Source organism: Diceros bicornis, chromosome 37 (assembly GCF_020826845.1).
Source record: "Diceros bicornis minor isolate mBicDic1 chromosome 37, mDicBic1.mat.cur, whole genome shotgun sequence".
NCBI classification, from domain to species: Eukaryota; Metazoa; Chordata; class Mammalia; order Perissodactyla; family Rhinocerotidae; genus Diceros; species Diceros bicornis.
Genome location: NC_080776.1, coordinates 17,047,303 through 17,063,622, shown reverse-complemented (window position 1 = coordinate 17,063,622; position 16,320 = coordinate 17,047,303). Strand labels below are relative to the sequence as shown.

Below are 16,320 nucleotides of genomic sequence, written 5' to 3'. Positions count from 1 at the left end.
TGGTATGGTGTCAATGAAAAGGCATTTTTAATTCCCTACTGAACAGATTTGCATTATGCAGACTTTTTCATTATCATTCTCCACCCACCAAAAATATAAAGTTAGGGAACAGATCCATGGCCAACATCAAAATTAATAGCAACTATCACTCTAATTCCCTATCTCTAAGACCTACCACTAACTATTGTAGAATATCAATTAAGATTAAAGCACAAATCAATCTGTCAATGTCTTCAAGCTCAATTTTCCATGATTTAGAAGTATGCTCCTTTTAAAAAGATTCAAGGGGCCCCGTGGCATGGTGGTTAAGATCGGCTCACTCCACTCCAGCAGCCTGGCTTCGGTTCCCGGACACGGACCTACACCACTTGTCAGAGGCCATGCTGTTGCAGCGACCCACATACAAAATAGAGGAATATTGGCACAGATGTTAGCTCAGGGTGAATCTTCCTCAGCCAAAAAAAAAAAAAAAAACAGCTCTGTTGTCAGAAGTCTGGGTGTCTTCTACTGTGCTCTCTGCTTAGGGACTTACAAGGCAGAAATCAAGACATCAGTCCAGCTGGACTGGAAACTATGGGAAAGAATAAATTTTCAAGTTTGTTTGGGTGGTTGTCCTAATTCAGTTCCTTGCCATGGGAGGACTAAGGTCCCCATTTCCCTGCTGGCTGTCAGCTGAGGACAACTCTCAGCTTCTAAAACTGCCTACATTCCTTGTCGTGTGGCCTCCTCCATGTTCTCATGTGGTCAATCTCTCTTAATTCTTCACCAGCCATCGAAAACTCTGCTTTTAAAGTGTTCATCTGATTAGATTAGGTTCACCACATAGTCTCCCTTTTGGTTAACTCAAAAGTAACTGAAGAATCCCTTTTGCCATGTAAGATAACAGAAGGGCATAATTATCTCATCGTGTTCATGGTACTGAGGATTAAGGCGGAAAATCTTGGGAGCTGTTTTAGGATCCTGCCTATCACTGCAACTGTGCTTTTTCAAAATGTCATATTGTCACAAAGTACCTCCACGTACTCATTGTATTTGTTTCTCAACAACCCTGTGAGTAGAGCAGAATGGAGATTGTCCCTTTTTTACTAACAAACAAGTCAGGACCCAGAGATCCTGGTCTGTGAAAGAGTTCTCAGATAGTGACGGCTGAGTCCAGTGCTGAAACCCTCCTTTCTCCACAAATACCTCTCAGTAGTATCTCTCTCTCAAGATAAGTTGCTTTGGAGTTACAATCTGGATTTTTTTTTAATGTGTAATTGCATTTTTTTAATTCTCACTGCCAAAATCTAGCAGCCTGAAATAAAAGATTTTTTACCATCTTGCCCATGCACATAATAATTAGAATAGCTTCCCCATCTCTGCGTCACCAGCCAATGGGATTGGCTACTGAGAAAGATCAAGAAGGAGATCTAATTTATTTTCCATGCCCTCACCCACTTCAGCCTCTCTCTCTAACCAGTAATTTATATTTCTCTTCATACCTAAGACTGCCTACAGTTCTAAGCTGTCTGAATCTAGATACTATCCTATACCTGTCATACCATTGTTTGCAAGGTCATGAGTGGTTCCCTATTTGATAAATTCTCCTTCCGCCTTACCACCCAGCCTGCCCAATGCAAAGAGTGGAGTGAAAGAGCATGCCACATTTGACCCACCCCTCTTACCATACACAATCCCAAAGACCCCCTGCCGTTGGGGAGGAGAACCAGAACATTCTCAGGCAAAGTATATTTCAGATTCCTGGAAAAATGAAAGACAGATTGGTTTTCAGCTGTATCTCCAGAGCATTATTACATGGTGCATTTTCTGATCATCTCTTAATGAGACAGATTTTTATACAATCCACCATTTTAAAGAAACAGCATAGGGGTTGGCCCGGTGGCATAGAGGTTAAGTTTGGGTGCTCCACTTCGGTGGCCTAGGGTTTGCAGGTTCGGATCCAGGGCACGGACCTACACACTGCTCATCAAGCCATGCCGTGGTGGCATCCCATATACAAAATAGAGGAAGATTGGCACAGATGTTAGCTCAGGGCTGGTCTTCCTCACCAAAGATGAAAAAAGAAAGAAACAGCATAATACTCTATGTGAATATATGTTTCATAAATCCTCATTGGGTGAAAGGGCAAGCAGGGTGTCACTAACACCTTGATTATGTAAATCATCCCCTGACTTGATATTTATTTATCCTCACCTTTTTTCAATTCTTAAAGAATATACCTGCCTTTGCTCATAACTATTTTCCTGAGAAAGTAAACATTCCACTAGCGTTATCAAGAAAAACATAAAATGATATTTCAGTCATTCAATTTAGCATCAGTTCAAGGAGCTTGTTTCTAAGTAATGTAATTTTAGGGACTAAATCTTCTAATGTTTTTTTCCGAGTTAATTAAGGTTCTCTGCACATAGTGGCTTCTCCAGAAATGGACAGCTTTTGTTGTCTGAGACACCACTGGTTAAGTAAAGCAAACCCTTAAGCAAAATTTTGACATCATGTCTTTTATCAATAGTGCATTGGAGACCTCATTCTGATTGTTTTTTTAATTAGCCGGGTAGTTAAATGGCCATTTTCAAGTGCCATGGAAGAGAGATTGTGGCCTCCCACTGAGGCTCTGTCACAAAACAGCAGCAGTGTCTCATTAGCTCCTCATCAGCTTGGAGAAGATTAAAAAAAGTCTGTTCAGAAATGTCATTTTCCCACCGTCAGTCGAGTATTAAACTAACATTCACAGATACATACCCTGAGTCCCAACTTGTATGAATTCTGAATTTTTTGGATAAATTAATTTAGTTAACATATCTCCCTTTATGGTGTTCCCAGCTCATTAACCCTCCTGCCTTGTGAAAATACAGGCATGAACTAAAGAGGAGAGGACATCATGAATGAATACTGAAGCAGCTCATCTTTCCCACCACTGCCCGTGAACTTGGTCTTGGAGTTGGAGGGCACTTAAAGTCAGCTTATAAGGAATTCCAACCCTACTTCAACTCGAAAGACAAATTCAAAACATTCTGGGTGTCTAGTGTACTGTCACTCGTCTCTGATAAATGACACTTTCATTTTCAAGCTTTCTCTTTCACATTTTATTTTCTAATCATGAAATTCTAAGTCCACTTGAAAGTTGTACACTCAGAACATTCATCAAACATTTATTGAGAAGGTGCAACATGCCAGGCGCTGTTCTAGGCTCTGGGGATACAGGAACAAAAGAGATAAAATTTCCTACCCTCTTGGAGTTTACATTCCAGTTCAAGAGGGACCCAAAGGAGGGAGAACATAAAACAAGAGAGTCTCAGGTTGTAAAGAGCAAATTTGAAATATGATGGAAACTTAATCCGGACAAGGGAGATGAGAAACACACTGAAAACAGTATTTATCACATCTCCATTATGAGCCAAATGTTCATAGAATCACCTGAGACGTTTATTTATGATTCATATTCCTAGGGCCTTTCTTGGCCCTGATCACTTTCTAGGAGTGCGGCCCAGAAATATACATTTTTAACAGCTTCCCTCAAGTGAAGTGATTCTGATGAGCAGTAATGTTTGAGAACACTTCCATAAGAAATATCCTGAAGGAGTGGCAAAATTTGAGGTGGCCTTTAAATATGCTAAATTGCAGGAGAAAGATGGCTAGGAATCCTAATGCCTGATGATCTAAAACAGTTTGTAAATTTAATTCACGACGACCTTAATCTACTTAATTCAAGGTGAAAAAAAAATCACAAAAGCAACTGGTTAAAAAAAATGACATCAATTGGCTAATTTTCTTGCTTTTTGGATCCAAAGCATCATTGCTCTCCAGCTCTTTTTCTTCTGTTTAAATTCAATGAGTTTCTGTGAACTAAAGTGAGCTGATGACTGACCTTACGCAAATTGGGTGCCTTTATCATCTTTAAGCCTATTTTTGAGAATTACTTTGCTTTCTTGGAGGTGCCATATAGAACAGAAGAAAGAGGAAACGGGTTTATGCTTACCTTCCCAAGAAAGAGGCATCAGAAGAGAAGTGACCTCACCTCTATTTTCTTATTCCATTCCACATGCAAATTGGTAGAAGGAGAATGAGAGAGATAATGTTGATGGTATTGACTGTTAACCTAACTTCCAGAAATACTAAGAGTCTCAGTTTTGAAGAAATACATAACAAAGGAAGAATTAGATATTGTCTAATTAGTCAACTCAGGCTGCTATAACAAAATACTGTAGACTGAGTGGCTTAAACAACAGACATTTATTTCTCACAGTTCTGGAAGCGGAGAAGTCCAAGATCAAGGTGCTAGCAGATTCAGTTCCTGGTGAAGACTTTCTTCCTTGCTGTGTCCTCACATGACAGAGAGAGAGAGTTCTGGTGTCTCTCCCTCTTCTTATAAGGGCATGAATCCTACCATGGGAGCCCCATCCTCATGACCCAAACCTAATCATCTCCCAAAGGTCCCACCTCCCAACAACATCAATTGGGGGTTAGGGCTTCTATATATGAATTTGGGGGGACACAAACATTCAGTCCACAATAGATACTAAATCTCTTCATTTGTAAACATAAGAAATTGTCTTGAACTGAATCCTTTAGTCATGGTTCTCAAACTTAGTGTGTGCCAGAATCATCTGGGGAAGTTTTATAGACCCCGTTGCTTTGGCCAATTAAATCAGAATCTTCTCTTGGGATGAAACTCAGGCATTGGGGTTTTCTAAATGTCCCTGGTGGTCCAAGGTGCAGCCAAGGCTGAGAATCATGGCTCTAAAGGCCATAATTGCAGGAGCACTATAAAGACCAACTCATTTGCACTTAATGAAATGGAAGGAATTTTGCCTTGGAGTAAGAGAAGGTAGCTGCTTTCAGAATTTAAGTTGAGTGTTTCAAAAAAAACTGCACAGTTTGCAACAACTCCCATAGATTCCACCATATGCTTTTGCAAACAATTCATTTAATTTAGTAAATGCACCTGAAAATATAAAAGCCAACTACCATATGACGTTTTTCTTTGAATGAGTCTACTAATGATACACCATCCCAGAATGTAAATTCTTGTAGTTTCCTAAGACAAAACATTTGCTCAAGGAAATGCCAACTATGACATATAGGAAGGGAACCTAATTATTGTTGGTGGTGAAATGGCAGGAAATGAAAAATTTGGATTTTTCTTTTTCAATGCATTGGAAAGAAAAACCCAGATCTCTGACACACTAAAGCTGATTATGAAATTACCAGGGCAATAATATGAACAGACACAATGAAAGATCTAGGGCCAGCTGCTAAGTAGACCGTAGCTTTAGAAGGCTATAGTAATGAGCTGAAAATGTCCTTTTTGGCTTCTTCACAATCTTAGCTTCATTTTTGTAAATGAAAGAAGAAAGGAAAGTGTAAGACCTTCCTGCTCATCAGCGTCACAGATGTTTCAAGGTCTCCATGTCTGAGATTAAGTCATTGCAGCCTCAGAGCAGGCTATCTTTAGTGGAGCCAGATCATTTTTAAAAGCTGCCTTATTGGAATATCAGCCTGGATTTAGAAATCATGAGACAGAATAGCCTCTGACCATTCCACAAACTACTCACAGAGTGGCCTGCCTGGTGGGGCATTTTGATAAGTTTGGGTCAGTCAACAACAACATCCTGTGGTCATCACCACAGGGGGAGACTCTCCTTCATCAGGCCCCAAATAGATGGAAAGAAGCTAGTATTGTGCTTCCAGAAAGGTCTGAAGCAGAGAGCCTTCTGGGAAGAGTTTAGCAGATATTGGCATCTTCCCCAGAGCTTTGATGATCTCTTAGAGCAATGACTCAGAAGCAAAAGTTGGGAATAAGGTGGTGGCCCAGTGAGCCAGGGTTTACAGAAAGAAACAAGAAAGGAGCTAAGGCTAATTTTATATTTCTGTGTACTTTATGTTGACTACATCTTTATAAGACATGTTAAGGGACAGGAGACACACTCAAGGGATGAGTCTGGCCTAAGGCCATTGGCAACCCTTAACGGAAATCTTAAAGAAAAGTCAAGGGCTTATGAGCCTCTCTCAGTGAGACCTCAGAAATTTGATGTTCAAGACTTCTCCACCAGGAACACCTACTTTCTAGACTTCTAGTAAGAGCTAGAAAAGTCTGATCAATTGAGTCATGCAAAGTCATCCTAGCCTTTCTCTCATTTTCTCTGAGGCCTCATGTTTTTACCACTTTGTCCAATAGAACACATGCCTTGACTCTTTCATACACACCAGGATATAGGTAACAGCTCAAAAAATTATTTTTATGCATCTCCATAACTTGCTAATGGCCACCTGGAATGTTCCCCTTTCTGAGGGTATTTGTCTTTTAAGCAATGCCTTAACCTGAAGGATTAAGCTCTCTAAAATTTCAGGAATCTGACAACCAGAAAGCCAGATAGAATTGTGAGGGGTCCTAGACAACTAATGGTCTCTGAAATTCTATCGTGAGACTGACGGAGCTGAATGAATTCCATTGGTGTTGTGGTGAGCAGGGAAGGGAGGCCTTGGGTGTCGCACCTCCACAACGTACACACCCACTCTCAGTCACAGTGTGATGAGAGACATGCCCCATGACCAGCTTTTACTTTGCTCCTTGCCCACTACCACTGCCCCAATCTAGGCTCTGTTAGGCCTTTGCCTAAATCCATAGCCTTCAACCATTTTTGTAGAGCATCCTATAGATAGAAAATTATTGAGTAAGCAGCCTCAAGATATGCATGTTTATTTTTTAATTATATATTTTCAAATTCGTTACATAAAACTCAAGAATGAACACTTAGACAAGGTTCATCCTCAGTGATTCTGGATATCACTCCATATTTCAAATAGTCTTCTTGATCACTTTGAATGTAGGTGACTCACTTGGTCATTCATTCCTTCTGTCATTCAGCCAATATTTATTGAGTATCTCTTACGTGTAGGCACAGGAGATTAAAAGATGGCTAAGAAGTTGTTATTTCCTGGGAGATTACCATCTATAACGTAGTTGCCATTGGCCTCCATCTATTTGTTTTTTTACATCATCCTAAAACTCTTTGAGATAATGTTTATGTTTCCATGTATTAAAATTTAAATATTTCATTTTCCAACCTAGAAAATTGCTTTATTCTGATTAAGCCAACACAAGGCAAGCAAGTACAATAAGGTGCCGATTTCTGTAACTGTGCCAATGGTTGGCGCCATCACAGCTGGGTGAAGAAACATAATTTAATAGTAGCTGTCTATAAGACAAGTTCTTGAATTTGTCAGTTGAAATGGATTAACAAATTCAAAGCTGGAGAGTGGGGAAAAGACCAGAAAGAAATTAGCATTCCAGTGTCTGGCTAATCTCGAAAGTCTGAGCAAATGCATAAAGAGCAGAGCAAAAAAATTCTAGAAGGAAACATTGAAGAAATAGTAACTAAACCACAACTCTCATCTTTTTTAACAAATAGGTCATTCTTCCTCGTAAAACTAGACCAGATTTTCAACCTATCCTTTCTCCCAGTGTTCCAAATAAAAATCAATGCAGTGTTCTCCTACCACCAAAATGCAAGAGCATTGGACTGGAATGTTAGAAGATCATACATCCTACTGTACATCCAACTTTTCATCTCACATGTCCTCAATTTTTTTTTCCCCCGAAGCCCCAGTAGATAGTTGTATGTCATAGTTGCACAGCCTTCTAGTTGCTGTATGTGGGACGCGGCATCAGCATGGCCGGAGAAGCGGTGCGTCGGTGCGTGCCCGGGATCCGAACCCGAGCCACCAGCAGCGGAGCGTGCGCACTTAACCGCTAAGCCACAGGGCCGGCCATCACATGTCCTCAATTTTTTCGTGTGTAAATGCCTGCCTCACAGGGTTGTTGACAGAATTGAATGAGATTACTTGAAAGTACTTCCTAGAGGTTTTGGCTCTTAACAATTGTTAGTTTTTTAAAAGAGTGTCTAACTAAGGAGTTTGAGAGGCCTTCATGCTGGGCTTCATCCCACAATTTCACGAAGGAACGATCTATAGTGATTTCCCCATCTTCCAATGCTCCAGTTCGCAATTCACCTGTAGTAAAAACCTTTCTAAGTTGTGGCCAGTTGAAGCTGGTACCAATAACCACATGACAAATCGAGGGTGTTCCCTCAATCTTTCCTTTTCCTGTTGCAAAGGAAAACCAACATCTCTTGAAACTTGATAATGAGAGAGGGGACTTTTCAAGATGGAGTGAGGAACCAGTAGGTGCCCCTACCCAAGGGTTTAGTACTAGATTTGTTTGGCCTAAGTATATACATCCAATAAGACATTGTGACACAGATACAAGCGACTGGAAGCCGTGGTATCCAGTCCTGTCAGAGTCTAACCCAGAGAAAAGCATGCTTGAGGAAACTCTTGAAATATCTAAAAGACAGACTCTTGAAAGAATTCCATCTAGTCTCCCGCAACAATGGATAGCAACTGCTGTGAGTAAAATTCCAGTTCAGTTGATAATCTGAACTGTCTAAAAAGAAAATAGACTGTCCTGGAAAGTAGTCCCCAGTCACTAGAGATATTCAAAAATAGCCTGGAGAGTCGTTGGCTGTGGAAGAATGGCTGAATGAGATGACTTGGAGGATCCTCTGTGATACATGAGTCCTAACTCTGTGCTTTATTTAGTTTCTAGATGTCGTGCGGCTGGTTCATCAGAAGTCCTGGAAAGTGGGGGATATCTTTCATGCAGTCGTTCAGTACTGCAAAATGCATGAAGAGCAGAAGGATGGGACCCCCAGTCTCTTTGACTGGCTCTTGGAACTGGGATAAAGCAGCTATGCCCTGTAGAGTATTCATTTCCTTTATTCCAGCTTAGATTACAGTGGTTTGCTCTAAATGCTCTAAACTCTCTCAAAACATCACATCACATTAGCAGAGCTACAAAAAATCTGCTGTTCAAGTCTACTGCACATGGAATAAATCTGAGGAAAAGCAAGATATAGGTCTGTACAAATCAATACAAGCTGCGGGTGAATGCGAAAGAGCTTGCATTAGAATGCCTGGAAAAACAGAAATTTTAATGGGCCAGAAATTAAAAGCTTACAACTAGGCCCAAACTCCAGGAAAGCTGCACTTGCATATTTTTCATAATTTAAAATAAAATGTAATGTCTCTAATTATGTGAATCAACTGGAAACAAAGTCACTGGTCAAGATAATTTTGTAAACTATGCTGTAACCTTTATTTTACTTTTTTGAGCAGATTAAAGGGCTGTCAGCCCAAGTAAACACTTAAGATATGGGTGAGAAATTTCCAGAACATCGATATAAAAGATTTTCCACTTTCAGACCAATATCAGTGGATATTAACAGAAATGCAAGAGAATATCAATGTCATCTACTGAGATAATTTCATTTATTTTCTGCAACCCACTGATAAATATTCCACATCTCCCCAACAGTATCTGGGTTCCTAGCTAACCAGAAAACTATTGGTATTCAGCTGGGAGAGAGAAAGATTGAAGATTGTCTTGTTTCCATCTCTGTATTACTTGAGCAACATGATTACAGAATTCTTACCTTAAGGGAAAGCTTTCTTATGAAAAAAGTCTTCTGAGATAAAATCTGCTTGTGTATTAAATTATATAAAGTATAAACTTTCATTTTATTTTTATTGTAAATTATGAAGAGAGTGTTATCTTAATATACTGAGTTAGCCTAGAGGTTTATAAAATATGAAGAGATTGTTGTCTTAAGTTATATATTGACACTTGAGCTCAGTGGTTTCATTATAAATGTGTTGGTACCCGTATGGCAGACTTGCTACTCGGATGATATTTATAAAGTCAGATGCAGGATTTGACATAACCAGTTAGGATCATAGACTTTTCCTGATTTAAAGATATTGGCATTTAATTTGGGAAAAAGAAAACCTATCAGATTTAAGTATTTTAATGAGAAATATTTATTCTTTTGACGGATAAAGCTATCTAACTTCTCCCTAATAAGTCTTCTATCCCTTCAACCAAAGGAGCTACACTGGCTTTTATTTTCTTGCTCAAAGAAGGTGTTTATTAAAGATTTCCTGAAATACCATGCTTTTACACTATTTTTAGAGATTATGATGTAATTTTAGACATGAACAAGGCCCCACGGCATCAATGCTGGCCTTATGTGAAATCCACATCTTGAAATGTCAAGAAAGCTTCTTTGTAAGCCATACTTCCCGCCCCACCACCCACTCCAGGAATCTTATCCAGTACTCATTAGGCATTTATTAAAAATAGTCCAAATTTAGGTTGTATGTTTAATTTTACACACTAACCAAATGTCAGATTTTAAAATTTGTCCATTATCTCACACTGAAAGTTCTTTGTACTTCTAAATGGAAAAGGGTATATTTATTTTTTAAACAATTCCAAAACATCGTGTGTAGGCTTTCGTTGTGCTCCAATGAATGTTTACTTATCCTACAAAGCACAAATACTGGATTGTAACCTTGTGATGAAGTTATATATGTTGTACCTAACATTGCAAACTAATCAATAAATTTTTGTTGCCAAATTGTTGATCATTTTTTTCTCTAAGAGCTTAAGCATCTCATAGAAAAAATAGCAACAGTGTGATTCGATGAAGGTAGATATATCCCTTAGGCAAGTGTTGCTGTCTCACTTTCAGTTTTTGAATAAGCAAATGTTCTTTGACTACATTTGTTAGGATCAGTAATATTTATGTAAATCAGCGTTTCTCAATTCTGGCGCTATTTGTATGTGGGGATGGGTAATTCTTTGTTGCTTGTTCCTTGCCTCCTACCCACTAGATGCCAGGTAACCACTTCCTCCCAGTTATTACAACATCACCCAATGTCTCCTGGGGAAAAAAAATCACTGGTTAAGGACCACTGGTGTAAATAATGCATTGAAGGGGCAGAGCCTGAGGCTGTAGGAGGTGTTATGGTAAAGGAGGAAGCTGTAGCCCCTAGTCTGGGGAATCCCAGCAGGAACCTGAAAACCTGGCATTCTTTCCTGCACGCTCCCAAGACCTATGAGCTGTGGATTTTGCAGTAAGTCTTGGGGACAGGAGAAAGAGGTACAAGACAAGCAAGGAGTCTATAAGGATAAACCAACCTAGATGCAAGTAAACTAGAGGTCAACTCATCAAGCTTAGAGGTAAATGGATCAGCTCCAACTGTGAGATCTGCAAGTGTCTCAAGAGTTAGGCAAAAAGGAGTTTTCTTTTAGAGAGAGGAGTGAACAAGAATAGAAAGAGCCAGGTGTGGAGAATGGAATGGACAAGACGAGCCAGTGGAGGTGGCATGATAGAAAAATAGGTTGGAGGACAGTTTCTCCTGAGCTCAGCCTATGCTCAGGAGGAACTCCTTAAGAAGGGGCTATATATGGATCAGGCTGACGACAACGGGTCGAAGTTCAGGGAGAAAGGAGAGAAGATTAACTAAAATTTGGTTAACAAGCATTTTCTTCCAGTTGAACAGTGGATACAAACAGTTGAGCTAATCATCTATGAGGCATAGAATGGGAATTTGGAGGGTCCTTGTCAGAGGTAAACAAAGAAGGCATCCAAGAGTCCAGGATTCAGAGCTGGGAGCCAGCCAGAGGCAAGTCCTGAAAAGAGGCCTCTTTTAGGAATGTGCAAGTTAGAGCAATCCAGGTCTCCTGAGTTAACCCTTTCCTGCATAAGCATTTATCACCATCTTCCTTCTAGCATGGTAAGTTGAATACACGTGTCTCTGTCAATGATCGTAAGCTCCTTGAGGATGGAGCCGTCTTTTGCTCACCCATGGATTCTGCCATATTCCCTAGCACCATGTATTGTCCGCAGTAGATGTTGAATTGAAGTGGTAAAGCTAATGGGATAGCTTTGGATAGCTGAGGCTTTGGTTTGCATCTAATGATGTCTAACCTTTAATTCTAGAAACACAATTTTACTTTAACATTCTTTGGCTTACCGGAGACTGCTACCCGGTATATTAAGCTTCTCAAGATTTTTTGCGAAATTACTTTTGAATTTATGCAAGAGAAACTTTCTATAAAAATTTGCCTTTTATTTTAGTTGCAGAAAAACGTTTGACCACAGGACTGAGAATGTTTTCATGGCACTGGGATGAATTTAAAGGATATTCAGGGCATTGTCAGCAGAACTTGGAGGCCAATTGAGAGCAGATAGGTTTGAATGCAATGGACAGGGGAAAAAAACCATTTGAGCCTTGCTTCCTATCAGCAAAAATTGTCTGTACTCATACAAACAAACAAAATGCTAATCTACTGTTACTGTTGCAACAATCCTTTGACCATTTGAATTTTTCGTTTTCTGAAATTATTCCCTCAAAAATGCCCCCCTTGGCAGTCCCATATCCAGTTTCACATGCTTCTTTTCAGTTTTCACATCTCCTTCCGAGTTCTTCCCTTTCTGTACTTCAGAGATGGCCTTTCATTGAATACTTGTCAGCAGTTATTTATTTGCCTTTGGGAGATTCCCACTGCTTTGTTGAACTCTGTCCTATCGATTCCTTTCCTCTCTGCTCTGCCTGTTTCTGGCCCAGAATGTGGCAGAGATTCCAGATTCTACCGTGACAGTCTAAGCACCACAAAACCCAGGTGCAAAGATTGTTTCACAGCAGATGTGTTGTCCCTGGGCTGAACACCTGGCCCAAGTCTTTATACATACACAACACATCCTGCTCTTGTCTCTTCACAAGCAACAGCATGTGGCACAGATAAGGTAGGAACAAGAATTTCTCTTCTTATAGAGGAAAGCAGAATGAATCGCCATTTGTTGAGATAGAATGAAGGTATATGAAACCAGGAAAACCTCTAGTTTTAAGTGCTCTGGATTCTTCTCCATGACCATGTATGCCATTGGTGAAGGTTACTCTTGCTTACTATTTCAAGCAACAGGACGGTTATTTTAAACCTAGCAACATTTTTAGTGATAAAGGTGGCAGGTCACATATTGACCTTTTATGAAACCCATAGAAATGTCTAATAAAGCCTCACTAAATTAGATCAGTTATTTCCTTCTTCCTTCTTATTTGACGTCAGGATCTTCTTTTAAAATTTAAGTTCAGGGATCTAGTAGAAAAAGCAGTAATTTACAGTCCTGGCTGCATGTGCCCTCCAGCATATGGCTAAATGTTTCTGAAACGTTTTGTTTGTTAATATAACAAATAAAGTATGCAGATAATTGATATATGAGATCACTTTCAACTGGAACATTCTACAAATTGCCATTTGGCAGAGAGAAGGGTAAAGGTGATGTCAATGTGAGGAGCAAAGCTATTGTTGTATAGAATTCCGTGTCTCAGGAAAATAAAAATTAGGAGAGGCCTCCTATTAAACATCAAGCAGTAGTTTGTTTTTTTTTTTTTTCCTAAATGCTTGGGGCAAGATGCAAGAAATCAAATTTTGAACAATTCTGGATAAAGAAGTGAAGAAAAGTTTGAGAGTATTCAGAGAGACAAAGAAAAGTGTAGTTATAATTCTTAACATTTTTGTGGTATAGATTGTTTTCAAAATCTGAGGAAAAGAGCACAGACGCAAAATTCAGCAATTATCTGTACAGTTTCAGGGAGATTATATATGTCATTTTCATAATCCTGCTCTGGACTCTACATCGCTACAAAGTAGAGCCCCTGTCTTCTTCATTTGCCATCACCTTCCAGACCCTCCCTCTGGTGCTCAATCTATTTTGGTCCCTAGTGATCCTCAATAAATGTCTGTTTAAAGAAACCCCGCCCTCCAGGAACTCATGTATTTATGAAGAAAGCATGTCATAAAGGTCAGATTCTAACCGAGAAGAACACCATTTTAAGAACATCGTTTCTTTTTTTGTAGAGTATGTCCTCATCAAGGAAAGGAAGGAATGAACGAATGAATGAACGAAGAAGGGAGGGAGGGCAGAGAGGGAGGAAGGAAGGAAGAGGAAGGGAAAGGAAGGGAGAAAGAAATCCATGTAACTCTTTGAGAAATATAGTACTTTTAAAGCAAAAAAATTCTAAAGCCAGCAGAAGTACAGAGTTGAGTTTATATAACATATGTCACAGCTAATATATGACAAGAAAAATGTCCACATTGGCTGCTTTATGCTTAGTCAAAGCCTTGGGCCCCATTCATGGCTCCTAAGGAGGCTCCCATTCAACAACAAAGGCTTCTTCTAGTTCCTTCTCAACTGCTGGGGGACGGAGGTCCTGATGTTGATCCCCTAATCAAACCATGTGATTTTGTTTTTCTTGGGTCTAGATTGCTGAAAACAGAGGTAACAGTTCTAACCACCTGCTACTCAAAGCAAATGAAATGTATTACTGTTAATTAAAAATGCACCCAAAGAAGGAATATTTTTCAGTTATAAAAAGAAGGAAATCCTGCCATTTGCAACAACCTGGATGGACCTTGAGAGCATTATGCTAAGTGAAATAAGTCAGACAGAGAAAGACAAACACTGTATGATCTCACTTATACGTGGAATCTAAAAAAAAAAAAAAAACACTCATAGAAAAAGAGATCAGATTTGTGGTTATCAGAGGTGGGGAGTGGGAGGAGGGGGAATTGGATAAATGTGGTCAAAAGGTACAAACTTCCAGTTAAAAGGTAAATAAGTACTAGAGATGTAATGTACAACTTGATGATTATAGTTAACACTGCTATATGATATATTTGAAAGTTGTTAAGAGAGTAAATCCTGAGAGTAGTCATCACAAACAAACATTTTTTCTTTTTCTTTTTTTTCTTAATATCTATATGAGGTGATGGATGTTACCTAAACTTATGTGGTAATCATTTCACAATAAATCAAATCATTATGCTGTACACTTTAAACTTATACAGTGCTGTATATCAACTATACCTCAATAAAACTTAAAAAAATGTACCAATTACAATGGTTAAGATAGTAAATTTAATGTCATTTCTTTTTACCATAATAAAAAAAAAATTCAAAAATGCACCAATTACAACAGAACTCCCAAATATACTCTTAAGAAATAAGAAGCCGTAATATCCTATGCCCTTAACAACCTGTTAGTGTCTGGCTGAGCATTTCTTAACATTGCAGTACAGGCCTTGGTAGGCCCAGAATCCAACTTGCAGAAAAGAGAGACAAGAAAAGGAAGTCAGCAGAATGCTTGGCATTCTGACAGCATTCATATTTAGCCATTCATTCCACAAACATTTATTCGGCACCAGCCGTAAAAAGCACTGTTCCAGATGACACAAGATAATGCAGCAGAGAACAAACAAGGTACTTGGCATTTTAGAATTCCCGTTCTAGTGAGGCATACAGGTGACAAGCCATAACAAAAATACAATATATAAAATAAATTTAATTGATCTTATATCGTCAGTGAAAAATGATGGAAAAACATAATTAAAAACCCATGAGGGTTAGAGTGATGGGACGTGTTCATGTATATCATTCTTAATCCCAGTGGTTCCAAGTTCCTCTTTAGGTAAATTGAAAGTTTTTGAAGTCAAAAATTATCACCTGAGATGGCCCTTGACCATTTATTCTATTCATTAGTCAATATAAACATATGATTCAGGGTACTAAGTGAGGAGGTGGTGACAAAGTTGGCTATTGCCTACACTTCAGCAACCAAGAGAGCTGAGCTGGCTTGTTACCATGGCAACATTGACAGATGCCTCATGGGCAATGGTGATACCCAAGGTTGAAGAGGTAACTGTACTCCCAAGAAGAGAGGTGTGCAGGGAGCCAGTACATCCCTATTCTTTGGGCAGTTTTTCCTCTCACCACATGTCTCTCAGGCTATGTATTTTCCACCCTCAACTAAGATCCCAATACATTCCCTGTGACGCTTTCTGAACCGTCTCCAGCTCTTACTGTCCCCTCCCCACATGTTGCATTTCCTTGCCCTGCATGAGCACACGGATTGGTGACACATGAGCACACTGTTGCCTGAGGCATAGAGTCCTGTCTTTCAGAATGTCAATGCTGTCGTCATCAGAACTCCTCTGTCTGATGAATAAATAACATTTAAAAATCAATGAATTTATTCCTGGGAGAAAATGAATTTTCCAGACGCAGCATGGAAGTTTGGGCAAGCCCTTAAGTTGGAAGATGGTGACACCCACTAATGAGCATCTGACAGAAGTTCCAGCCTGGTCAACTTCTAACGATTCTAGAAATAGAGGACAGCCTTGGCAAGAATCTCTCCAGTGTTAATCAGCCCACATTTTACTAAAGATTTCTCCCCCTGTGCTTCCTGTCCAGGCCCATATGGTTCACTGGAGTGTGGAGAGAAATTATGGACCCAATTCTGTAGGTAAGGAAATTGACATTTAGAAGTGTGAGGGGACCGGACCAACATAGTAAATAATAATAATAACACAATGAACATTTATTGAACAATTACTCTATGTGCCAGACACTATTTTAA

The 16,320-nt window shown here is 39.4% G+C and overlaps 1 protein-coding gene across 1 annotated transcript in view; it reads left to right on the top strand.

Moving 5' to 3' along the window:
* The window catches only part of SPHKAP (SPHK1 interactor, AKAP domain containing), a 145,102-nt gene extending 136,354 nt beyond the window's left edge, over nt 1–8,748 (top strand). The window contains exon 13 of the mRNA XM_058533432.1: nt 8,599–8,748. Coding sequence (XP_058389415.1) covers nt 8,599–8,742 — 144 coding nt within the window. The 3' untranslated portion in view covers nt 8,743–8,748. The remainder of the gene's footprint in view (nt 1–8,598) is intronic.
* The last annotated feature ends 7,572 nt before the right edge of the window (nt 8,749–16,320 follow it).